Here is a 27,955-nt window from a genome sequence, read left to right as displayed (position 1 = left end):
AAAATTGACGCAAATGTTGGATGCTTTAGCTCATATAATCCAGGCTAGACATTGTCTCTTTGCCTTTGTGGATTGATTCATTGCTAAACGTGCATCTAATACACAGTTTGAAAATGAAAATTGAAAGCTAGAACAGAATCAAACATTTGAAACAGAAACAACACTGCACATAAGGCACATGACTGAGACAAAACTGGAAAAGATGAATAAAGCTGGATTTGAACTCAAACAAACAAAGTGCACCGATTAAAATGATGACGAACACTAAGGAAAAGCAAATGCATGATTACAGCACTCACAGACACGAATTAAACCAAAACAGAATAAAAAAAAAAATTCTAAAACAGTGACAGAGTTTGACAGCACATGACAGAAACGAAAATTGAAGAAAAGAGCAACTTAGCTCGTTGAAGCACAGCGTGGACGTGCTGGCTCTGATACCAAATGATGGAAGCAGCTCCATGACGTGTAGAAGGATGCTTCAAGACGCAGAGAATGGCAACGGATGGAAGATGACAGAGGATGTCCGAATGCACTCAAGGTGTTTGTGAAATTGTCTGGTGGTGTTTGGATGAGTGTTTTGGTAGATTTCTAACTCAGTAGGCTTTCCAAAGGGGAAAGAAGCTAGAGGAGGTGCTAGATAACAAAGCACAGAGGTGAACTTGAGAGTAATAGCTGGAAATTGGCAGCATTTCTTTACTTCAATTCAAGTTACATTTACAAGTGATGAAGCTCTCTATTTATAGAAGAAGGAGAGCTTCTAAAACATATTGTGCAAATTATTTAAATGTGCACATGCTGTAAAACAGATAGAGGAAGCTTGGGCAGCAAGCTATGAGTGCCAACTCAGCAAAGCCATTGAAGAAGATGGAGTTGTTGTCTTTGGTGTTGAACGTAATGCAAAAGCCATGTCACCAACCATCCATTTGTGCTTCTTTGCTTACGTGGCAGCCCTTTTAAGTTGCTTAGACATGGTTCCTCCCTTTTATTAATATTCTACAAAAGCAATGTAAAAGTATTTAGCAAAGAGAACATTCTAAGATTTTTAGAAAGAAAAGATTAAGTTCTTTATTCAACTTCCCTTTCTTGGTCTTAGAGTGAAGTTGATACTTCTTTGGATGGTAAGTCCCTAAAGGGGTTGCCATCACATCCTGACTCTTCTTTTAGTATGCAACTAACATAAAGAGAGAGATATAGTTGTCAGAGTCAAAGAAAGTTCTTGTTGATATCTCGGTATTAAAGAAGGTCAAATCACATAAGTATTCTATCATACTTTAGGGGAACTTTGGTCCTAGTTTATTGTTTTACAAGAAGAGACTCCTTGAAAGTGTGAGATAGTATGATAGGTGAGAAATATCTAAGTCTATTCAATATAGATGTCTTTTGAAAGTAAAGTGAGGTCATGAGGGTCTATGGTTGTATTATGTGCCAGTGAGGTATTTAATTCTTATTGAATAGTGTGAATATTTGTACTGATGAGATATTTCCTTTTTAATAAGATGACCTTGTAGAGTTTATAAGAACGATTATAATTGCACAAACTTACCTTTTGCTTGGTTTGGGTTTTGACTTATTTACCTATTATGAACATAAGAGTTTTTCTCTATTAATGTGTATATAGATTATATTTTATATTATTCCACATGTTGGACTGGCTTTACATTTTGAAAGATAGTTTATTTTATAATTTGAAAACTTGGATGATTGTAAATATGAACTTTATACTTTAGTGTATACTCATAATTAATACCAAGTATATAATACTCTATTCTGACCAAGAATTGACTCTGAAGCTAATAAGACTTCTGAGTTGTTGTTGCTTCTCACGTTGGGCTAGCAGATAAATCTGAGAGCTCATTGGAGAAATAGGTTCCACATTTAGAGGAGACATCCTACTTGATGCTTCCCAAATAAGGCAGCCTACAATAAAGGATTCTCAACATTTTTAGAAGAAAAGGTTGTTTGCAAAGGCGACAAACTTTACTGCTGTTGAAATTGATTAAGAATAGTTGATTTATGTGTTCGAGAAAAATATTTTCTTTATCATATTTTTTTAAATAGACAAGCATAATCATTTCAATAGACGTTATTATCTTTAACATTTTTCATCCTATTACTTTAATTTGCAGCTTACACTTTTTGAGACCTTGTCTCCATCTATATCAACAATGAATATAATGGTTGCACTGGAAATGTTCTTACAGATTTAGATACCAATAATATTTTTTGAAAACGTTCAAACAAATTGTTGATTTTGTTAGTATTTTAAGGTTGTGAAAGGAATAGTTGATGGGATAGAGAAGATGTAGAGATAGTTGAATATGAAAGTAGTAGTTGGAAGAAATGTTGTAGTTGTCTTTAGTTGTAATAAATGTTAGCTTCATACAAATGGTAGATGTTGTCTACATCTTGCATCAAATGATAGAGTTTATGGGTATTTATAGACCCATAGATTATTCTAGAACATAATAGCCACAACTTATGTGGAATGTTCTAGATTTTTACCTATATAGAATATTCTTGATTTTTCTTTCTATCTTTGGCTTTTCTACAATATTCTAGAACTTGTATTACATTTCAATTCTTCTATCTAAGGAGCTTCTACATTCTTCTAGAATTTGCATTACACTTTATCAGTCCTCCTTAATGCAAATTCGGTAACTCCCAGTGTCGCAACCGGAATCGCGACGGGACGACGATCCAAAAAGAAACGGGCTTTGAAAAGAGATTTTGGAGTCGCCACCATAGTTTATTATGGAAAACTATGGAAAAACCTCAAAACGATAAAGCACGGTCCACGAAAACCATATTCTGGGTTCGGGAGTCGGTTACGTGTAGGGAAGGTGTTAGCACCCTACAACGCCTGCCCTAAGGCAGTACCTTTAACTAAATGCGCGAATATGATGTGGTTTTCAAAATGTTTAACTATCCCCTAAAATAAAATTATAAATAAACAAAATATATTTTTTTAGTTTTTTGGGCCCGACAAGGATTGACCTTGCTCCTACGTATTCTCATTCAAAATGAGAAATCAGGGTTACGTAGTTCTAGCTTGAAAGACTGTTTGTTGTTTGGAAAAGCAGATGTTTTTAATTTTTGGAGATTTTATGTTTTTTAATATTTTTGAGAAAAAGAAGGTAATGAGTACTAGGCCAACGCGAACGGTCGCACGAGTACTCATACCTTTAAAATGATATTTAAATATTTTTAATTATTTTCGAAAAGAGAGATAACGATATTAAGCACTAGGCCGATGCGAACGATCACACGAGCACTCATACCGTTATTTACTTATTTAGGAAAACTAAAAAGTATTGAGTGCTAGGCTGATGCGGACGATCGCACGAGCACTCATACCCTCGTTTAATATTACATAAATAAGAGAGAAAGGTATCGAACACTAGGACGATGCGAGCGATCACACGAGTGTTCAACCTTTAAAACATATTTTTGTAAATTTTATTTAAGAAGAAAAGAAAAGGTTTTTAGCACAAGGACGACGCGAGCGGTCACACGTGTGCTTAACCTTCAAAACGCATACTTTTTGTAAATTTATTTAAGGAAGAAGAAGAGGTTTTTAGAACAAGGACGACGCGAGCGGTCACACGTGTGCTTAAACCTTTAAAACATATTTTTGAAATTTCTTTTTAAGGAGAAGAGAAGGTTTTTAGCACAAGGACGACGCGAGCGGTCACACGTGTGCTTAAACCTTTAAAACATATTTTTGAAATTTCTTTTTATTTAAACTATCAATATTGTATTATTAAATATATATTTTAGGATAAGTAAATGTCTAAAATAAATAAATAGAACAAAATAAAATAAGACAATAAAGAAAAAAATAAATAAACAAAAGAAAATTGAGAGGCTGAACGGACGCTGGGAAGAATAACGAGCGTTTGTTAGGTAAAGAACGAACGTTCGTTGGGAAAGAGGACGAACGTCCATTGGGGAACATAACAGACGGACGTTTAGAGATGTGACCGAATGACGAGCGTTCGTCAAGAGATATGACGAACGGACGGTTAGAACGAAGGCTCAATAACGAACGCTCGTTGAAGGTATGACGAACGGACGTTGAGAAATTGAAGCTGAGTAACGAGCATTTATTGGTTCGGAAACGAATGCTCGTTCGAGCGCTCTTCAGGGAGAAAATTTGAACGAACGGTCAAAAAGCTTAAGGATAACGAGCGTTCGCTCGTTTGGATAACTAGCGCTCGTTGGTGAGAAGGTTTGAACGAACGGTCAAAAAGCTTAAGGATAACGAGCGTTCGCTCGTTTGGATAACTAGCGCTCGTTGGTGAGAAGGTTTGAACGAACGGTCAAAAAGCTTAAGGATAACGAGCGAGCGCTCGTTGGTGAGAGTGCTGAACGAACGGTCAAAAAGGCTTAAGGACAAACGAGCGTTCGCTCGTTTGATGAGAATGTTGAACGAACGGTCAAAAAGGCTTAAGGACAACGAGCGTTCGCTCGTTTGATGAGAATGTTGAACGAACGGTCAAAAAGGCTTAAGGACAACGAGCGTTTGCTCGTTTGATGAGAATGTTGAACGAACGGTCAAAAAGGCGAGCGTTCGCTCGTTTGGATAATGAGCGCTCGTTCGTTTGGAATGGTTAACGAACGGTCAAAAAGGCTCCAGGTTAACGAGCGCTCGCTCGTTTAGATAACGAGCGCTCGTTGGTGAGAAACGAACGCTCAAAAAAAGCTTACGGATGACGAGCGTTCACTCGTTTAGATAACGAGCGCTCGTTCATTTGGAACGTTGAACGAACGGTCAAAAAAAGGCTGTATGTTCCCGGACGTACGTTCATTTCTGGGCTTGGCCCAGTCCAATGCTTCTAACCTAGAATTTTCTAGGGGTTCAGGAGGTTCACCCTCATTCCCACTCATTCACGCTGTTCTTCCCAGATGAGACCAATGCCTCCTTCTCTCTGATCAAAAGGATTCACTCTGTCACTCAACGGCCACGTCTTCTTCCGATTGACCACCACGAACCAGACTAGCCATGCAACGAAAATGGTCACCGTATCACTGTCTCTACAGACCAGCTACCATGCCATCCTCTTTCTCGATCTAGCCACCGCACCACGCCAAGCCACACCGTGCCACTGCTTCCTTGTTCTTATCTGCTCTCTCCGACACCGGCAATCCCAGGGAGGGGTTCGTCTCCGCCAGTTCAAATACAAGGGCCGCCGCTTCTCATCGAGCTCTCCGCTTTTCACTACCGAGACCGCTCTCCGTTTTTTGATTGTATAATGGGTTTGATTTTGGTTTGTTGAGATTGGCCGTGAGCATGGGAGTTAGAACAGAGAGAGAAAATATGGTGTAACAGAGAATGAAGAGAAAGGGAGGTTGGTGATGAGGGAACTCATGGTGTTCAGAGGAAAAGCATTCATCATGGAATAAGCATAAGGAGCAGTTATGCAGTAAGCGTTCACGATGATTCTGGAAGCACAGAGACTTACCTGCTGTTACGTTGGCTGCTATCGTTCGCTGCGTAGACGGTGGCCTCTTCTCGCCGGTGACCGTGCCAATGCTAACTCTGGATGACGATTCAGAGGATGGTTTTCTCGTGTGCACCCTTTTCCCTTTTTTCTCTCTCCGATCAGAACCCCCCCCAATTCTGCTCCCCCAAAATCTTGGAATTATCCTATTCTAGCCACCTGGTCTCTCCCTTTTCTCTTTCTAAAAAAATCTCAGCCAAATTCCCGTAACCACCTAGTCCCCTCCTTCCAGAAAAATCTTTGAAAAATATTCCCTTCCCCCTTGTCCCCCTCATTCCAGACACGTCTCCCATATCCCCTTTTCCACGTTTTCTATTTTTCCATTTCCCCTTTTTTTTTTTTAATTTTTATTTTATTTTTTAATTGTTTTCAGTTTTAATTTTATTTTTCAATTTTTTAATTATTTTGATTAAGTGATCCTATTAAAACAAATTGAAGATGAGAAAAATAGAAATCAAAAACAATAAAAATGGAATAAAACAATAAAATAAAGAAAAAAATAATAAAAACACATTTTTTACAACCCGGACAAAATTGAGTGTTGACAGCTGCCCCTCTTTACTTAGATATTACTAAATAATATGAAAATTTAATCTTTTCGTATTATTTAAGTAAAGCTAAGTAAAGATAAAGACACTAATTTTGTCTGGGTTTCAATCATGAAAGAAAACGAACAAAATAATTCAAATCACGATGCCAAATGACCAATGTCAAGTAAAGTATCAGTAACAAAAACTAAAACCTGGATTTGACCATTGCCTCGCAGAGGGCCAAAATCACAGCACAGAAATTTAAATCCGACCATTGCCATGCAGAGGGTCAATAACAGAAAATTAAAACCTGGATTTGACCATTGCCTCGCAGAGGGCCAAACTCACAGAACAGAAACTTAAATCCGACCATTGCCGTGCAGAGGGCCGATAACAGAAAACTAAAACCTGGATTTGACCATTGCCTCGCAGAGGGCCAAACTCACAGAACAGAAATTTAAATCCGACCATTGCCATGCAGAGGGTCGATAACAGAAAACTAAAACCTGGATTTGACCATTGCCTCGCAGAGGGTCAAACTCACAGAACAGAAATTTAAATCCGACCATTGCCACGCAGAAGGTCGATAACAGAAAACTAAAACCTGGATTTGACCATTGCCTCGCAGAGGGTCAAACTCACAGAACAAAAATTTAAATCCGACCATTGCCATGCAGAGGGTCGATAACAGAAAACTAAAACCTGGATTTGACCATTGCCTCGCAGAGGGTCAAACTCACAGAACAAAAATTTAAATCCGACCATTGCCATGCAGAGGGTCGATAACAGAAAAATAAAACCTGGATTTGACCATTGCCTCGCAGAGGGCCAAACTCACAGAACAAAAATTTAAATCTGACCATTGCCATGCAGAGGGTCGATAACAGAAAACTAAAACCTGGATTTGACCATTACCACGCAGAGGGTCAAACTCACAGAACGGAAATTTGAATCCGACCATTGCCATGCAGAGGGTCGATAACAGAGGAGAAAAACTTGAATTCGACCGTTGCCACGCAGAGGGTCAACAATACAGAGCAACGAGCTGAAATTGACCATTGCCGAGCAGATGGCCAGTAATACAACAACGAGATGGGATTAGACCATTGCTTAGCAGAGGGCCATAAAGCGAAAACTGGATTCGACCAATGCCTTGCAGAGGGCCAATATCGTAGGATAAAAACTTGAATTCGACCATTGCCACGCAGAGGGTCAACAATACAGAGCAACGAGCTGAAATTGACCATTGCCGAGCAGATGGCCAGTAATACAACAACGAGATGGGATTAGACCATTGCTTAGCAGAGGGCCATAAAGCGAAAACTGGATTCGACCAATGCCTTGCAGAGGGCCAATATCGTAGGAGAAAAACTTGAATTTGACCATTGCGAAGCAGAGGGTCGGTATCGCAGAAGAAAACTTGGATTTGAAACTTTCTGAAACGTTGGTAAACACTTAGCAAAACATTGAATAAACTAAAAAGCAAAATGTTGTATTAACCTTTTCACAACTTCTCTTGTGCCTAAAGGATTTTTCAAACAAAATACCTTGCTTATTATGAAATGTATGATGTAATGTCATGAGGGTGCATGAATGAATAAACACATGAAACCTTTGTTTTTTTTTTTTTTTTTTTTTTTTTTTTCACTCTCTCTTAATTAGACTGCCTATGTTTGAAACTCATTGTCAACATTGTCGTCAAACCTAATGTACGTTCAAAACGTAATCATAAAATGTCAGGAGACAGTAAGCCCTCTAATGAGAAAGAGAAGGGTGTAACCATGAGTTCAAGTTCTCTTTATCGCTTCCTGCAATCCAATTTGGCCTGAACCCGAGAAGGTGAGGGAAAAATAGGGACGAGAAGTAGATAGCTGAATGATTGTATGTGGAGCTAACATTTGTGTTCTCCTCATCTGGGGAGATATGGTTAACATAGAAACATGTAGGGCCCACAAGACTGCCCCAATTTTGTTGTGCACAAAAGGTACGATTTGGGGAGGTGAAAAGGTTTGGGTAGGAAGGATTGCCCCAGTTGAGGATTCCTTCTTGACATGACGATTGACGGGGAGACCTTACATTGTATTTTCACTTTTCATTTTCAATGTCCTTTCTTTTCTTCTAGTGATGTTATCAGTCACTACATCATTCCTTCCCAGAGTTAAGTTCGTAAGAAAGACCAGGACGAACAATCTTCAGTCGGTGTGGACTTTAATCGGCTTGTAACGTGGCTAAAAGGCAAACGGGTTATGAAAGAAATGGATAATGAAGGCCCAAATAAGTGTTTGACGGTTAAAGTTTTTAAACAAGAATCATTTGCAAGGTGTCCAGTCAACTGTCTTTAGAGATTTGAACTTCAGGCATCCTTTATTGTTGTTTTTTTTCTTTCTTTCCTTTTGGATCAATCTTTTTGGTTGCCCCTGCTGTGGTCCTTTATGATACTTTCCTTTTCATTTTTGTTTTGTTTTTTTTTTTTAGAGATTTCCTCCTCAACTTTGGATGCTTATGATGTATGTTTTTGAGTTGACGTCGATATGCTAATGATTCTTGTCTAGGGTAATGAAAAATTATTACGACTTACGGCTCAAAGTGGGTGCAATTGATTAAACCTCTTTTATCATTTGGATAAAGAAAAACGGCCACACGTCGTCCTGAAGCTTGCTTGACTTGCTTTCCACAACCTTAACCATGAGACGAAATTCTGTAGCAGTTGACACATCGACTTCATTTTTTCAATTTTTTATTTTTTTTTATTTTTTTTTTATTTTTTTTTTAATTTTTGCTCCCCGATCGCGGATCATTGGGCATGGGTACAATGATGACAACTGCCCCAGTGTTATATCCACGACAATCCTTTGTTTTGAAGGGAAATGAAAAGGTTAGGGGTTCACGCAATAAGAAAGCGGATGCTTTAACGAGAAATGAACACAGGTTACCCCCGAAACTCTGAATTAGGAGAAGACTCTGCATCTTTGCCATTTCCAGTTATTGTTTTTTTTTTTTTTTTTTTTTTTTTTTTTTTTTTTTTTTTGAACGTACTATGCCCTAGACAACCTAATTGACAATGAATTCAACATGTGCATTTTTATTCTCTCCTTTTTTAATCTTTCACGACATCCCTCAGGAACGAGCTGGTGCCAACCGAATGTACCCGTGATGCTTTTACTCATGTGTGCTTAATTATCATTACCTTTATTTTCCTTCATTTACCTAAAAGCTCAGCGCGACATGCAATATTTCAAGAAGCGTGCAAACAAAAATTATGAATGAAACCATGCAGTATTTATTGAATGAAATAACGCAGAGTACAACAAACTTTAAAGATCATGTCAATATCCCTTAATATTGATCCCCTATCACGGAATCATCATGTGTAAAACTTTTTGACTGCACCCGAATTAACCGGTAATGGTAACTCCTCTCCATCCTTCCTTGTGAGAATTAGTGCCCCACCAGAAAATGCCTTCTTCACTACGAATGGCCCTTCATAATTCGGGGTCCATTTGCCTCTATGATCCTTTTGTATAGGCAAGATCATCTTCAACACCAGCTCGCCTTCGTGGAATTCTCTGGGATGCACCCTTTTGTCGAATGCATTTTTCATTCTTCTTAGTTTTTCAGCTTGACTGGAAGGTATTCCGGTTTAAGTGGGAGCTTGTGTTGCACAATATCGGTATCCAAACTTGGCATGTCATTGTAAGACCAAGCGAACACATCCTTAAACTCCTTCAATAGGGCTTGCAACCCTTCCCTCACTTCCTTTTTCATGCCAGTACCGATTTTTACTTCCTTTCTCTTCTTCCTCTCCCAAGTTGAGTACTTCAACCTCTTCCAGATGAGGTTTTATTTCTTTAGACTCTTGTTCCACTAATCTCAAGAACTCTGGAGAGGGTTCCGGATTATCTTCATAATCATCTTCCGTATTATCGATAGGGTGTTCAAAATTAGGAATATCGACATTGTTATTTTCAAAACTTTCATTGTCACATCTGCATTATTTAAATTTATGAAAAAAAAGGAATAAATAAAAAAAGAAAAAAAAAATGACTAATGCGAAATGATGATAAAAACAAACACGATTCGATTATCACGCTGAGCACAAAAACTAAACGTCAACCCGTAAGTCATGAATCCTAAAGCCCCGGGTGAAGCTATAGGATTAATTAAAACTATTACATTTTATTCAAATTAAGCATCACGGGTAACTCAGAGTTCCAATTGTTGAGTGGTGCATCTGGGGAGCCGGCCCGCACGAAACTTGAGCATTCAAAGCTATCTTCATCCTCTACGGCTGTTATATGGCCCGCGTTGATCCAACCAGCACTACGAAATTTCTCCTTGATGTCACGAATATGAATCTTTTCCACCCTGGGTTCACGCCTTTCTACACGAGCTAGGCCGCACTCACTCCTTTCTTCCATCAGCCTTCTCATTTTGTAAGGAAAGGGAGACGGCGCCCGGATGATGACAGACAACTTTTCTTCAGCCTCTGGCACAGGGGTGGTTCTAGTGAAATGGATCACCAACGGCTCAGGCAGAGTTACGTCGGATTCTCCACCAATCTGTGTAAACACTTTCCCCTCCTTATCCTTGTAGCATACTTGCATCAAACCCCGATCCAGCAGGTCTTGCAAAACATACTCAAATTCACCACATTCCTCAATAGAGTGCCCAACATCCGGATGAAGCGCGCATGTTACATCCTCGTCATAATCACCTTTTAAAAGGCCCACCTTTATCAGCGCCTTGAAGATAAACTGTCTGGAACTTCGGATTCCACCCGCGTCCCTTATCAACTCATATTTTTCATCCTCGATGGCATTCGTCGAGGCACTCTCATGCCCAGAAAGTGGGTTAGTCTCAATGCTGGGTTTATCTTCTTGAAACTTTAACCACCCAGAGTCGATTAGAGTCTGTACTTTGTGTTTAAAAGCCAGACACCTCTCAGTTGAATGACCAACACCTCCCCCATGATAACTACATTTGGCCTCTGCATCATAACCCCTGGGATACGGAGGTTGCATGGGCTTCATTGGACAAATAGCAACCAAACCCCTTTGGACGAGTTGGGGTAACAATTCTGTGTAAGTTGTAGGGATAGGGGTGAAATTAACAAATTGGTTCCTTCTTGGGTAAGTATTTTGGCCCGCATTCTGATTTGGACCTGCAATTTCCCCAGCCCTCCAAGTATCAGTTGGGGGCAATGGCGGTTGATAATACCCTTGTTGTTGTTGAGGCCTGGCCTGATGAGCAAATGCCGTATTAGCTGTAAGAGGGGGTTGCCCCAAGTATGGTCGGAAGCTATGAGCGGGAGCTTGACCTCTCCATACAGGCATTGCTGATGCCGCATGCACATCCCCTTCCTTCTTCTTTCCCGCATTGAAATTGGTTTTTTTGTAATTTGCAGTTGCGGGCGAACTGTATGCAATTTTCCCACTTTTAACCCCAATTTCTATCCTTTCGCCTATTATAATGATATCAGCGAAATTGGCAGACACGTTCCCGACCATGTGCTCGTAAAATGGCGGCTGGAGAGTGTTCACAAACATTGCCACCATTTCTTTATCATACAAAGGCGGCTCAACTTGTGCAGCCAATTCCCTCCACCTCTGAGCATACTCCTTAAAAGTTTCGTTGTCTTTCTTCGACATGTTTTGCAGCTGTAAACGATCTGGCGCCACATGTGTATTGTATATATACTGCTTCACAAAAGCATCAGCCAAGTCCGCCCAACAACGAATTCGAGTCGGCTCCAGATGGGTATACCAGTTTAACGCCACTCCAGCCAAACTATCTTGAAAAACATGGATGAGCAGCTGCTCATCATAAGCATATGCAGCCATCTTTCTGCAAAACATGGTTAGATGGCTCTTTGGGCATGTATTTCCCTTATACTTCTCAAAATCTGGCGCCTTGAACTTATGTGGAATTTTGACGCCAGGAACCAAGTTCAATCTAGAAACATCCCCAAATCCATAACTTTCATACCCCTCCACAGCCCTCAATCTTGCCTCTAGGCTCTCCAGTTTATCCTTCGCCCCATCAACATTACTAGTTACCCCCTGAAACGAGGTATGTGGTGCAGCCCCTGTATAAAAGCCCTCTCCGGTAATCACAGGCGGCACCGGAGTTACTCGTATTCCATCAGACATGCTTGCATGCATTCCTTCATTTATCATGGGTGCGGACATTACAACCGGTCCCTGAATACTGATTGGTGGTACGTTGGCAGTGGTAGGGAAAGAGAATGAAGTCTGCTCCCCTTCTGTGTATTCTCCCACCGGTGGGGTGTAACCTTGGGGTAATCCATACATTGGGTACGGAACAGATTGGCTCCCAGAACTGAACACCGGAGGGTAATAATGAGCGCTTCCCTCAACTTGCGCAGGCGTCGCCCCTCCCGTAGTCTTCAGGGCTTCGAGAGCCGCCAAAATCTGGGCCATTTGATCCTTCAACTGGCTGACATCGGCCTTAATAGATTCGTGTGACTGCTCCCAATTCTCCATGACCTTCGAATTAGCTCTGGTCCTGTACGGATGTCGTGGAAAACTTGCTGTTGTTTTCTCACTTGTACTGTTGATTATTATTATTTTTTTATTAAATTAAATTATATAAGGATGAAAAATGCAAAACAAAAGAAAACATGATGCATGCTAGTGATAAGTGGAAATCACAAGATAACGATGACAATACTGATGGAAAATTAACACAAGCCGATACCAACAAACATCCCTTATCTTTCATTTAAAGGAAATTTGATCCGTTACATAGTCTAAGGAACAAAACACATAATTCCGATGTACATCAATCCCGCGCCCGGGCAATGAAAGATTTCATCTCTCCCACCAACCATTTACAATGATTAATAAACAATTCTATTTCCGCTGGTGAGTTACAAAAATGAGTGCTTGCTTCAGCATTCGACACCATCCTGGGGATGTCTTCAATTGCCCCGTTTGCCAAAGCAGCCAACTGAGAGAATCTTTCCTTCCAGTGCTTTACAGCCATTTCTTGCTCGGCGATGTGCTCTTCCATTCGCTTTATCAAGGCCTGATGCCTTTCTTCAAAATCTATCGACCTCCATCGCTCCTCCTGTTCCTCGATATATTCCTCCATTTGTTTTATCAGAGTTCGATGCTCTTCCTCTGCTTCTGTTAGCTTCCAACGCTCCCTATTCATATCCGCCTCAAATGACATGGCCATCTCTTTCATCTCATGCCCCGCTTTTTCTATCTGAATCTGCGCTTCTCTTAATCTCTTCAGGGCTTCTCGTTTATCTCTTTTGGCTTCTTCGTAGAGGTGCTTCCACTCCTTCCCCTCTTCTAAAGCTACCTTCTTCTCATTTACCCTCATGGATAATTCCTTACTCGCGGCGGCTAGATCCTGTTTCACTCGAAATGTGTAATCCCTCTCAGCCTTCTGGCTTTTGACAAGGTTTTCATAAGCCCGCGACTTTTCTTCATTATCATTTTTCATATCCACAAGATCATTACGCGCCCTTTGTAATTCATTCTCCAACCTAGCATTTCTCACCTTCAATTTCTCCATCTCAGCCTTCAATTGTTGCACCTCTTCACTTTCTGGGGCTTGAGATGGTCCTTCACTAGCTAATTGATCCTTGATTGGCTTGAAAGGCAACTTGACTACTTTCACTCTCTCCAGAATCCAGGTGTGATAACTAACACTGCTATCCACTACTCCATCCCTCAAGTCCTTCTCTGCTCGAACAACATTTTCCCAGGCGCTTTTAACCTTTCTTAACAGTTCGATGAAATGCCCGTCTTCGTAATAAATGAATAGGGTAGCAAGGTAATCTGATGAAGGTGCCCCTTTTATAGGATGCCCAAATTGTCTTTGCACCAAAAGGGGGTTGTAATTGATACAGTATCGGGCGCCTATGAGAGGCACATTAGGAAAACTACCACAATGCTGGATAGCCAGTTTATTTCCGAGCCAAGGAAGGCGCCATTTTATACTTCTTTCGCTCAAACCAGCAAGGAATCGGGCCCAATCGTTTCCTCCTTTACCTTTAAGCCCTTGGTGTGACAAAGTCTCCGATAGACTCTTGACATCGACCATCTCCTTAAACACGCGCGTTGTCATCCATGTATACAACGCCGGTAAGCAACAAAGAATCTTCTTTCCCTTTCTCTCATGGCAAAAACTTAAAGTCCCATAAACATCTGCAAGAACTGCTGTTACAGGATTCTCTGATCTAGTTTTACTCGCCACGAAGACGTCTATCGCGGTGTAATCCACAAATTCTTCTATTTTGGGAAACAAGACAATGCCGTATATGGTGAGGGCTAATACATCCATGAAAGTTTCCCAATCCTCTTTATCAGCCAGATGATGTAAATACTGTTCTAGATATCCCTGTGATAACCCATGCACTTGATTCCTCATCATCATCCTGTCTTCAAGCTCCTTGGGATGTAATTTCATGATGGTAGCAATAGTGGGTATAGAGGCATGATGCTCTAAATGTTGATAGGGAGTGGTGCCTTCCAGTGGCAAACCCAAGATATACTCAAACTCTTCTATGGTTGGCGCCAACTGAAAGTCTTGAAATGTGAAACATCGAAGCGGAGAATCATAATATTGTGCCAAGGCTGTGATAGCGGGTATTTGTACTTCAACCTCCATTAAATTCAACAAATTTCCATATCTTCTCTGAAAGGTTTCTCTCTTTATCGTCTTAAGCCTTTTGCCCAAGTTTATCAGCCCGGTCAAATTTCCAACATGAGTCCTTAGACTATACTTCTTTCTTAAATCGGAAGAGTCGGTATGCCGTGTAGCATCGGATCTTGTGTTAACATCCATCTCGTATGAAGTCAAGTAGGTACCTGTGATTTCCCTTAAAATTAACATGTTACTAAATGATGTATGAATATGATGCATGATAATATGACATGACAAAACAAAACACATGCATGGTATGAAATGTAATATCATAAAGAAAACGAACAGCGTGAGGGTTACAGAAGCATATATTCCTCCCATCGTGCCCTACCAAAGGTTCACTGCTTTGAGTTCAAGGTCAAGTATATGCAATCTCACAAGGGTAGTTCCCTGAACCTAAAGGTCAAAGGTCACTAGAGCTATGGCCCCCTTCATAGCATTTCCACAACAGTCGAGTAATCAACTAGGTGTGAAAACACATATGAAGAGAACAGACTCTAGCTGGAGTTCTCACGATAGCCAAACAGGAAGTACATCCCAGAGTGACACTGCTACACAACTCCTCTAATTCTAAGCTACGCTCAGACCCGGGTATAGGGCCCCACTCATGATATGCCAAAAGTGTGTGTGTGAAGGGAGGAAATTATGCACACCCCAAACCCTCACCTGCAAAACAACCAGAAAAATTCCCAGGCAGATATAAACATATTGTCTACCCTAGGGTTCAATATTCCACAGTTATTCCAGTTATTCCGAATATCACACATAGATAGAGAAAAGGGAAAGAAAAACACAAAGCAAAACCACATCAAATTCGCGCATCTAATTAAATGGCTCGACTCTCTGAAGACGTCCCCAGTGGAGTCGCCATCTGTCGCAACCGGAATCGCGACGGGACGACGATCCAAAAAGAAACGGGCTTTGAAAAGAGATTTTGGAGTCGCCACCATAGTTTATTATGGAAAACTATGGAAAAACCTCAAAACGATAAAGCACGGTCCACGAAAACCATATTCTGGGTTCGGGAGTCGGTTACGTGTAGGGAAGGTGTTAGCACCCTACAACGCCTGCCCTAAGGCAGTACCTTTAACTAAATGCGCGAATATGATGTGGTTTTCAAAATGTTTAACTATCCCCTAAAATAAAATTATAAATAAACAAAATATATTTTTTTAGTTTTTTGGGCCCGACAAGGATTGACCTTGCTCCTACGTATTCTCATTCAAAATGAGAAATCAGGGTTACGTAGTTCTAGCTTGAAAGACTGTTTGTTGTTTGGAAAAGCAGATGTTTTTAATTTTTGGAGATTTTATGTTTTTTAATATTTTTGAGAAAAAGAAGGTAATGAGTACTAGGCCAACGCGAACGGTCGCACGAGTACTCATACCTTTAAAATGATATTTAAATATTTTTAATTATTTTCGAAAAGAGAGATAACGATATTAAGCACTAGGCCGATGCGAACGATCACACGAGCACTCATACCGTTATTTACTTATTTAGGAAAACTAAAAAGTATTGAGTGCTAGGCTGATGCGGACGATCGCACGAGCACTCATACCCTCGTTTAATATTACATAAATAAGAGAGAAAGGTATCGAACACTAGGACGATGCGAGCGATCACACGAGTGTTCAACCTTTAAAACATATTTTTGTAAATTTTATTTAAGAAGAAAAGAAAAGGTTTTTAGCACAAGGACGACGCGAGCGGTCACACGTGTGCTTAACCTTCAAAACGCATACTTTTTGTAAATTTATTTAAGGAAGAAGAAGAGGTTTTTAGCACAAGGACGACGCGAGCGGTCACACGTGTGCTTAAACCTTTAAAACATATTTTTGAAATTTCTTTTTAAGGAGAAGAGAAGGTTTTTAGCACAAGGACGACGCGAGCGGTCACACGTGTGCTTAAACCTTTAAAACATATTTTTGAAATTTCTTTTTATTTAAACTATCAATATTGTATTATTAAATATATATTTTAGGATAAGTAAATGTCTAAAATAAATAAATAGAACAAAATAAAATAAGACAATAAAGAAAAAAATAAATAAACAAAAGAAAATTGAGAGGCTGAACGGACGCTGGGAAGAATAACGAGCGTTCGTTAGGTAAAGAACGAACGTTCGTTGGGAAAGAGGACGAACGTCCATTGGGGAACATAACGGACGGACGTTTAGAGATGTGACCGAATGACGAGCGTTCGTCAAGAGATATGACGAACGGACGGTTAGAACGAAGGCTCAATAACGAACGCTCGTTGAAGGTATGACGAACGGACGTTGAGAAATTGAAGCTGAGTAACGAGCATTTATTGGTTCGGAAACGAACGCTCGTTCGAGCGCTCTTCAGGGAGAAAATTTGAACGAACGGTCAAAAAGCTTAAGGATAACGAGCGTTCGCTCGTTTGGATAACTAGCGCTCGTTGGTGAGAAGGTTTGAACGAACGGTCAAAAAGCTTAAGGATAACGAGCGTTCGCTCGTTTGGATAACTAGCGCTCGTTGGTGAGAAGGTTTGAACGAACGGTCAAAAAGCTTAAGGATAACGAGCGAGCGCTCGTTGGTGAGAGTGCTGAACGAACGGTCAAAAAGGCTTAAGGACAAACGAGCGTTCGCTCGTTTGATGAGAATGTTGAACGAACGGTCAAAAAGGCTTAAGGACAACGAGCGTTCGCTCGTTTGATGAGAATGTTGAACGAACGGTCAAAAAGGCTTAAGGACAACGAGCGTTTGCTCGTTTGATGAGAATGTTGAACGAACGGTCAAAAAGGCGAGCGTTCGCTCGTTTGGATAATGAGCGCTCGTTCGTTTGGAATGGTTAACGAACGGTCAAAAAGGCTCCAGGTTAACGAGCGCTCGCTCGTTTAGATAACGAGCGCTCGTTGGTGAGAAACGAACGCTCAAAAAAAGCTTACGGATGACGAGCGTTCACTCGTTTAGATAACGAGCGCTCGTTCATTTGGAACGTTGAACGAACGGTCAAAAAAAGGCTGTATGTTCCCGGACGTACGTTCATTTCTGGGCTTGGCCCAGTCCAATGCTTCTAACCTAGAATTTTCTAGGGGTTCAGGAGGTTCACCCTCATTCCCACTCATTCACGCTGTTCTTCCCAGATGAGACCAATGCCTCCTTCTCTCTTATCAAAAAGATTCACTCTGTCACTCAACGGCCACGTCTTCTTCCGATTGACCACCACGAACCAGACTAGCCATGCAACGAAAATGGTCACCGTATCACTGTCTCTACAGACCAGCTACCATGCCATCCTCTTTCTCGATCTAGCCACCGCACCACGCCAAGCCACACCGTGCCACTGCTTCCTTGTTCTTATCTGCTCTCTCCGACACCGGCAATCCCAGGGAGGGGTTCGTCTCCGCCAGTTCAAATACAAGGGCCGCCGCTTCTCATCGAGCTCTCCGTTTTTCACTACCGAGACCGCTCTCCGTTTTTTGATTGTATAATGGGTTTGATTTTGGTTTGTTGAGATTGGCCGTGAGCATGGGAGTTAGAACAGAGAGAGAAAATATGGTGTAACAGAGAATGAAAAGAAAGGGAGGTTGGTGATGAGGGAACTCATGGTGTTCAGAGGAAAAGCATTCATCATGGAATAAGCAAAAGGAGCAGTCATGCAGTAAGCGTTCACGATGATTCTGGAAGCACAGAGACTTACCTGCTGTTACGGTGGCTGCTATCGTTCGCTGCGTAGACGGTGGCCTCTTTTCGCCGGTGACCGTGCCAATGCTAACTCTGGATGACGATTCAGAGGATGGTTTTCTCGTGTGCACCCTTTTCCCTTTTTTCTCTCTCCGATCAGAACCCCCCCCCAATTCTGCTCCCCCAAAATCTTGGAATTATCCTATTCTAGCCACCTGGTCTCTCCCTTTTCTCTTTCTAAAAAAATCTCAGCCAAATTCCCGTAACCACCTAGTCCCCTCCTTCCAGAAAAATCTTTGAAAAATATTCCCTTCCCCCTTGTCCCCCTCATTCCAGACACGTCTCCCATATCCCCTTTTCCACGTTTTCTATTTTTCCATTTCCCCTTTTTTTTTTTTAATTTTTATTTTATTTTTTAATTGTTTTCAGTTTTAATTTTATTTTTCAATTTTTTAATTATTTTGATTAAGTGATCCTATTAAAACAAATTGAAGATGAGAAAAATAGAAATCGAAAACAATAAAAATGGAATAAAACAATAAAATAAAGAAAAAAATAATAAAAACACATTTTTTACAACCCGGACAAAATTGAGTGTTGACACCCAGCATAGTGCGTAATAGTTCAAATCTTGGTCTTGGTAACATGTCTTCAATTTGATCTTCTTCCTCCATTACCTTAACCATAGTTCTTGCTTTGAGGCTTCTTCATAACAGTTAGGCTTAATCATGGCCATATTGCAAGTTTCGTATATGTCTACCAAAGATCTTACTCTTCTTGGACTAAATTCAGGTGAAGAATCTTGTTGTTGTGGAGGTGGAGAAAGCATACCTGAATTTTCTGCCTCTTCTTGAGTTTCTTCTTGAGATTGTTGCACTGGAAGTAAAATGTTGTTTTTAACAACTTTTTCTTCTTCCCAATTCCAAGAAGCATTTTCATCAACTTCAACATCTCGAATGATGATGAGTTGTTTTGTTTGTAGGTTGTAGACTCGATAGCCTTTTGACTGTGTGCTATATCCCAAGAATATTCCTCGTATAGTTTTGTCTTCAAGCTTGTGCCTCTTTTGATCAGAAACATGTATGTAGCAGATAGATCCAAATACTCGTAGGTGTTTAGCTGATGGCTTTCTTCCACTCCAAGCTTCAATAGGAGTCTTGTCTTGAACTGCTTTAGTTGGACATATGTTTAGAATGTAAACTGCAGTGTAGACTGCTTCAGCTCAAAAAGTGTTAGGCATACTTTTTTCTTTCAGCATTGATCTTGCCATCTCCATAATTGTGCGATTCTTTCTCTCTGACATGCCATTTTGTTGTGGAGTATATGCGACTGTAAGTTGTCGCTCTATGCCTTCATCTTCACAAAATTTGTCAAACTCGCGAGATGTGTACTCCTTACCACGATCACTTCTAAGTACTTTTATCTGTTTTCCACTTTGCTTCTCAACAAGGGCCTTGAATTTCTTGAATACTCCAAAAACTTCTGACTTTGCCTTTAAGAAATAGACCCATGTCATTCTAGAGAAGTCGTCAATGAAGAGGATGAAATACATGTTGTTATGATGTGAAAGTGTTCTCATCGGTCCACAAATATCGGTATGAATCAACTCCAATAAGTCTTTTGCTCTCCATGCTTTGTCTGTCGAGAATGGTAATCGGTGTTGTTTTCCGAGGAGACATCCTTCGCATGATTCATTATTCTCTTTCAAGCATGGAAGATCTTTCATCATGTTTTTCTGATATAAAAACTTTAAGGCATGTGTGTTGAAGTGGCCAAATCTCCTATGCCAAAGCCATGAGTCATCAACTTCTACCTTCATGGCAATATTAGTTCCAAGTTTGAAGCTTACAGGAAAGCTTCTATTTCTCTTCTCCATTTTTACTTGGCCAATTTCTATCATATTACTATCATAAATTTTGCATGTATCTTTCTCAAAATGAAGAGAATATTCATTCTCCATCATTTGGCCAATACTTAAAAGATTCTCTTTAAGATTGGGAACTAGTAAAACATCTGTGATGAATTTCGTACCTTTCTTTGTCTCCACCATGACAGTTCATTTGCCTCGAGACTCCATTGTGGTGCCATTTCCTAGCCAAACTTTGACATTGATAGATTTATCAATGTCTTTGAAGATACTTTGATCTTTCGCCATGTGATTACTGCATCCACTATCCAAGTACCAACTCACTTCTCCATTAGGAGATTCTTGATTGGCATAGAATAAAAGTTTTTCCTGATTATGTTCTTCCGCAAAGTTTGCTTGATGCTTATTTTTATTACAACAATACTTCTCTACGTGACCAAACTTCTTACAATAGTGGCATTGACGTTTTCCATGATGCTAACAATCTTTTTCCAAGTGACTTGTCTTTTTACAGATGTCACATGGAGGATATTTTCCTTGACGAGTAATAAAGAAGTTTCTAGAATTTTCTTTATTTCTATAAATTTCTCCTCTACCTTTATTTCCTTCATATTCTTTATTATGAGACCGTAATTTTAGTTCTGATTGAAAGGCATTTTCAACTGAGTCTTCTTCATGCATTTTCAATCTTTGTTCATAAGCTTCAAGAGAGCCCATTAGTTGTGTGACTAATAATGTAGCCAAATCTTTTGTTTATTCAATCGCGGTTGCGGTTGCATCATATTTTTGGGGAATAGAAATTAAAATTTTCTCAACGATTTTTTTCTCAAGAATATTTTCCCCAAAGGCTCTCATCTGACTAATTATTTCTTTTATTCTAGAATAGTAGTCTTTAATGGTCTCAGATTCTTTCATTCTTAATAATTCAAACTCTCGTCTTAGAAAATGAAGTTTAACATTGTGTACCTCGTCACTTCCATGAAACTTCTCTTGTATTGTGTTCCAAGCTTGTTTTGCACTTCTGGCACCAATTATCCTTGGAAAAATTGTGTCATCAACTGCTTGTTGAAGAACAAATAAAGCCCTTGAATCCTTCTGCTTGTTTTCCTTCAACTCCTTCTTTTGAGCTGCAGTAAGAGTGGATGTGTCTTTTGGAATAGTGAGTGAATCGTTCTTCTATGATGTCCCATAAATCTTGAGAACAGAAGAATGTCTTCATTTTGACACTCCAAAAATCATAGTTTTCTCCTTTGAAAATAGGTATTGGAATTGATGATGTTTGATTAATAGTAGTCATGAGTTGAGAATATATTTGGAAGTAGTAGAATGAGCTATTGTTTTGTTTGAGGTAGTTGAAAATTTTTATCTACGCCCAATAGATGACAAAACATAGCTCTGGTACCACTGTTAGTATTTTGAGGTTGTGAAAGGAATAGTTGATGGGATACAGAAGATGTAGAGATAGTTGAATATGAAAGTAGTAGTTGGAAGAAGTGTTGTAGTTGTTTTTAGTTATAGTAGATGTTAGCTTCACACAAATGGTAGATGTTGTCTACATCTTGCATCAAATGATAGAGTTCATGGGTATTTATAGACCTATAGATTATTCTAGAACATACTAGCCACAATTTATTAGGAATGTTTTAGATTTTTACTTATGTAGAGTATTCTTGATTTTTCTTCCTATCTTTGGCTTTTCTACAATATTCTAAAACTTGTATTACATTTCAATTCTTCTATCTAAGGAGCTTCTACATCCTTCTAAAATTTGCATTACACTTTATCAGATTTAGCTAACAAGCAAAAGGCATAAATACTTTAGTAGGCATTTGAAATTTCACAGGAATAGACTTTGCGTATGTAAGGTTTGGAACTTGAAAGAAGCATAGTATATGCAAGATAGATGTGAAATAGAACCCGATGCATGATTTATCCAAAACGAAACGTCTCAGATGAGGCAAAGGAAGGAACAAAGAATGTTCTGTCTAAGCTTTTGTTTAATGCTACATATCTTCAACAGATTCATTTAAGGCAATACCTTTCCCGAAGAGGAGGCATGCATGAGAGTCATTTCTATTGCTCGCTCGGCCACAAATATAAATATCATACTTATCTGATATATGATTCAACTTCAAAAACCCCTTTCCATTCCCTTCCTCTTTCTTCCACTTTTAAAACTCATGGCTGAATCGCTTCTTTTCAGCTCTGCAGAATCGCTCCTTGGGAAGCTTGCTTCTGCTGCCCTTCAAGAAGCTTCTCTAGCGTTTGGTGTGCACCGCCATCTTCAACACATGAAAGAAACTATGGGACTCATAAGAGGTGTGCTTTTAGATGCCGAGAAAAAGAATCCGCAGAGCAGTGCCCTGAGCGAATGGCTGACTCAAATCAAGCGCGTGTTTTCTGATGCTGAAGACATAGTCGATGATTTTGAGTGCGAAGCATTGCGGAAACACGTTGTGAACACCTATGGTAGCTGTTCAAGAAAGGTACGCCGTTTCTTCTCATCAAGTAATCCTGTTGTTTATCGTCTTAGAATGGCGCATCACATTCAAGACATCAACACCAGGTTGGCCAAACTTGCAGCTCAAAGAAGCATGTTTGGCCTTCAAGTCATTCATCTAGACACACGTGTCGTGCACGTGAGGGAAATGACTCATTCTCATGTAAACCCTTCCAATGTTATAGGGAGGGAAGATGATAAACAAGAAATAATAAAACTTCTGTTGAAAGATGATCATGGCCAAAGTCTCTCAGTTATTCCCATTGTGGGAATGGGAGGCTTGGGAAAGACCACACTTGCTAAATTGGTCTTCAATGACGCCACTATTAATGCATGTTTTCCGTTGAGGATGTGGGTGTGTGTCTCCAATGACTTTGAACTTAGGAATGTGCTCATTAAAATCCTCAATTCTGCTCCAAACCCAAATAGGGAAAACTTCAATAACTTTGAGACAGAGCAACTTCAAATTCATTTGAGAAATACACTTGAAGGGCAGAAGTCCTTGCTTGTGTTGGATGACGTGTGGAACGAGGATCGTGCAAGATGGGATGAGTTGAGAGAAATAATAGATGTGGGTGTTGAAGGGAGTAAGATCCTAGTGACTACTCGTAGCCATAAAGTAGCTGCCATTATGCACACTAAATCCTCAAATTCGTACCTTCTAGGATGTCTCTCTGATGAGAATTCTCGTTCTCTATTTGTGAAATATGCTTTTGAAGATGGAGATGAGATGAAACATCCACAACTATTGAAAATTGGGGAAGAAATAGTAAACAAATGTGGAGGGTTACCATTGGCGGTGAAAACGGTGGGGAGTTCACTGTTCTCAAGGGTTGAGGAGAGAGAGTGGGAGAGTGTAAGAGACAATGAGATTTGGAATTTACAACAAAATGAAAAAGACATTTTGCCTGCTCTCAAACTAAGTTACGATCAACTGCCTTCGTATTTAAAACCATGTTTTGCTTCTTTCTCCCTTTTCCCAGAAGACACTTTTCTTTTTAGTTCTCAAGTTTGTATGTTATGGGGAGCACTTGGTTTTCTTCCACCACCAAAGGCAAGTGAATCAATGACTGATGTTACCACTCAATTGTTGCATGAGCTATGGTCAAGATCTTTTCTTTCAGAATATGAAGACTTGGGAGGTGATTGTCGGTTTAAATTACATGATTTGGTGGTCGATCTTGCCGTATATATTGCAAAGGGTGAGTTTGAAATAATACAAAACCACAATCCAAACTTATACAAGAATGCCCATCATTTGTTATTAATGAATAATAATTTGCTTGATCAAGCTCTTCTTCCCTCAAGTCTAAGAAGTATCTTTTTTCCTAATGGAGCTAATAATGAAGATTTCTTGAATACATTGGTATCAAGGTGCAAATTCTTGAGTGTTTTAATCTTAGATTTGTGTGAATACGAAAGTCTGCCTCGCTGCATCGGAAAGTTGAAACATTTAAGATATCTCAGCCTTTCGAACAATGAAAACCTTACGGAACTCCCTGATTCAGTTTGCAAACTTCAAAATTTGCAAGTCTTGAACCTTAAGGGATGCATAAAGCTACAAAAGTTACCCGAAGGACTAGGAAATCTAATAAGCCTTCGTCACCTGTTTATAACCACCAAACAACCTGTTTTTCCAGAAAAAGAAGTTGCAAGTTTGACTTCTATAGAAGATTTAAGGTTTTATCATTGTGATAATTTGGAGTCATTGTTCAAAGGAATACTACTACTCACTCTTAAAGGATTGACTTTAATTGATTGTAAAAGTCTAAAGACGGTGCCGTTCCATGCCATAAAAAATTTAGAGGTTTTAGTGATTGCAGAGTGCAACAAGTTGGAATTGTCAATGGGCCTTAGCAACGAAATCCTTTATTCAAGGTTGAAGCTTCTCATTCTTAGAGACTTGCCAAGTCTAGTCAGATTGCCTCGGTGGCTTCAAGGATCTGCCAACTCTTTACAGTCCTTAGGTATTGTAGATTGCTTGAATCTTGAGGAGCTTCCCGATTGGCTACCAACTCTAAATTGTCTCCAAGGACTTTCAGTTCTCAATTGTCCAAACCTATTATCAGTCCCTCATAACATGCTTCACCTCACAAATCTAAAAGTGATTAATGTCACTGGTTCTTTTGAATTATGGAAAAGATACAGGCCAGAAATTGGACAGGATTGGCACAACATATCTCATGTCAATCTTGTTTGGGATGATTATCAATCGGAAAATGAAAAAGAATTAACAGTCAAAATTTGAAGGTATGCCAATTTCAACCATTTAACTTTTTTTATATTATTATTTTTCAACAATTCCTTTCTCCAAGACAGGATTTTCTTTTTGTCACGGGTTATAGAGTTCTGTCGGTCTCTCCACCTCGTATATGTATTTACTTAGTCGAACATAAAGCTATGCAATCTCCTGTTTATATACAAACTATGTATTTTCTATAAACTTATACATTTTTTTTCACTTCTGAACTTTTGAAACAATAAGTGTTGGTAAGCTATAATATTCGATAGTAGTTGTGTCAATGTCGAGTATAGATCAAATAAGAAGAAGAATACATGTCTTTTAGAAATTTATTCAGTTCTCGTTGCTGAATATATCAACATTGGGAGAAATAAAAAAATTTCGAAAAATACTCTTTAATTTTACATTTTTTATTTAACAGCTTTTAAGTAAATTTTTATAACCAATTTTTTCAAAAAAAAAATATAAGAAAATTCTTATATATTTATCAATTCAAAAAGTTACTTTTTAAACCGATTATTGGGTTAACTTGTATAAAAATAGTTTGTTTTTAAACCGTTTGTCTCAAAAATTGGTTTTCTGTATAATTTTTTTACCGAAGTGATTACAACAAATTGCATTTTTATATTGATTTTCAAAAAACTAATTTAGAATATAAAAGTTTTTTTCAAAAATATTTTTTCAAAATTTTAATTATTAATAAGTTGAATAAAATTTAAAAATGTAAACTTAAAGGATGTCCAATTAATTAGGAAAATGATACTTGAACAACCATTTTTGACAACATTTAGACACGTGCACACGTGTCTAAATTTGAGTGGTCCAGTTGGAAAAATTAAATGAAAATGGACCACTCAAATTTAGACACATGTGCGCGTGTCTAAATGTTGTCAAAAATGGTTGTTCAAGTGTCATTTTCCAATTAATTAATAAACGTGTCCAACTTCAATATAACTCTATCTCATCATATCAAATACCCCATAGTCATTATTTCTTAAATGAAAAACAAAACCAAGATGAGAAGTGATTATCTTCGTACATATGGTAAAATTACATTAGAATGCTATGAAACTGACAAAGTCAGGTAAAGAAAATAAAGAAATTAGGAATGCTAAAATAATTTATTAATTATGTGACTTAAGAATATTTCATTCAGTGTGTAATCTTATCGAACACATAATCAAGTTATAGTTTTAGGAGTGGCAAAACGAACTAATTGGGCCCGTTTAAGCCCAAGTCGATCTTGATCTGTCAAAAATGGGTTGGGCTGGAATGGCTCGTCACTTTAAGTACGAGTTGACTTTTTCAACCAGGTCCGCCAAGCTACTAGTTGCTGAACTGTCAAGCTCTACCAAAGTTTGACCAAACAATTTCAGAGCTCGGTCAGACTATTTCAAAGTTTAGCCGGGCTAGCGGACTGACCCAACTAACCCATGAGGCTGGCATGCTTGGGAGAGTTACTCCCTCCACCATCACACAGTGCTCCCTGCATCTCCTCATTCATCTTTTACCCTTCAGTAATATTTAAACAAATGTGAATATGCGTTGAATTCTTAAACGGATGTCAACATCCATGAACAGATATTGACATCCGTTGAAGGACAAACAGATGTTGATATTCGTTTAAGCATAAATTTTGAAAAGGATAGCTCCCTGAAATTTTCAATAAAAAATATAAATTATTAACCTCATAAATTTATTACCAAAACCGGATCAGCCCAATTCCCATGGGTGGATCCAAATCATCAAACAACAGCCAAATGGAGAAAAAGGGTGATAAAATACCAAGAGGACAAGAGATACAGACAGCGGGAAAGTTTTGGATTTGGAACTAAAGACTGTAGAAAAGGGAAAACCCCATCACCAAGAAGCAGATACTAATTTTTCCTGGTCACATTTATTTTCTAATGAAGTCTATACCCTTCTGGATGCTTCCTACTAACTCTTTCTTTGCTTTTTCCAACCCAATCATGTAAAGCATTACTCACCGAAAGTTTCACTTTTGTACTACTTAAAGGTTTGTGTGCAATCAAAGAAAGATAAAAGTGAACGGGTGTAGGGAGAATTAGAGTTTTAAAAAAGGTAAATAAAGTTAAATGGTAAAAGTTAAATTAATGTAGGATATTTTTTAAATAAAAAAAATAGTGGAGAGGTGTAGGGAGCACTTGGGGTGGTGGAGGAAGCAACTCTCCATGCCTGATTGTCGAGCAACCAGACTGAAGAGATCAGCCCGATCGGCTTTTTTGGCTGGGCTGTCGAGCTAGCCCACCCGGCTTAGCCCTTTTTGTCACCCCTATATAGTTTTTCCTATGTATAAAACTAAGTAAAAAGAAAAATACATATAGTTTTCTAATAGAAATATGTTTTTCTTTTAACTTAACAAATCGACATAAAAAATCTACATTATCAATTGTAATTTGAAAAACGAAAAGGTTGCATTGCTAGTCAAGTATGCATCATGTTTAAATGTGAGAAGTTAGAAAAATGTTTTAAAGGGAGTAGTGACATTTAAAAGAAAGATATGATAATATTTTAATAGTAAAAGTATAAATAGATTTTTTATTAATGAAAGTTCATTTTATAAAAACTTATATTTCTAAGCTTTCTCTCTACGCTCTCAAGATTTCTTACCTCAATTTTCATCTTTTTGAAGATCAAAGACAGTAGAAATTTCCTAACGAAAAACTCTACAAATTCCCTTATTAGAAGGAAGAACAAAGTAAGTTTACTTTTTATCCACTTTTTAGGTTGTTTTGCTTTTTGAGTTGCACATGGGCAAAGATGTTATGCATGCGGCTCAAATTTATTCAAAATGAATCTATGTTCCTCTATGATCATGGTGATATGATTATTTCAAATCAAAGTATTATATGTCTAGTTAAATTAGGTTGTGGGGAATAGAGTTGTAAGGAGTAACTAAGTAAAATGGCACCAATAATTAAATTAATCATTAGGTAAAGCAAAAGAGAGAAATAAAAGG

The 27,955-nt window shown here is 38.8% G+C and overlaps 1 protein-coding gene across 1 annotated transcript; it reads left to right on the top strand.

The window, feature by feature from the left end:
- Positions 1-22,305: 22,305 nt before the first annotated feature.
- LOC124837545 (putative disease resistance protein RGA3) lies at positions 22,306-25,228 on the top strand. The gene has a single exon (XM_047312947.2). It carries the CDS (start codon positions 22,354-22,356, stop codon positions 24,979-24,981), a length of 2,628 nt encoding a protein of 875 aa, XP_047168903.2. The 5' UTR covers positions 22,306-22,353; the 3' UTR covers positions 24,982-25,228.
- Positions 25,229-27,955: the final 2,727 nt, after the last annotated feature.

This window comes from Vigna umbellata, chromosome 8 (genome assembly GCF_029865625.1).
Source record: "Vigna umbellata cultivar VRB3 chromosome 8, Vumbellata_1.0, whole genome shotgun sequence".
NCBI classification, from domain to species: Eukaryota; Viridiplantae; Streptophyta; class Magnoliopsida; order Fabales; family Fabaceae; genus Vigna; species Vigna umbellata.
Note: the sequence above shows the minus strand (reverse complement) of the source record. Positions and strands in the feature narration are given on the sequence as shown.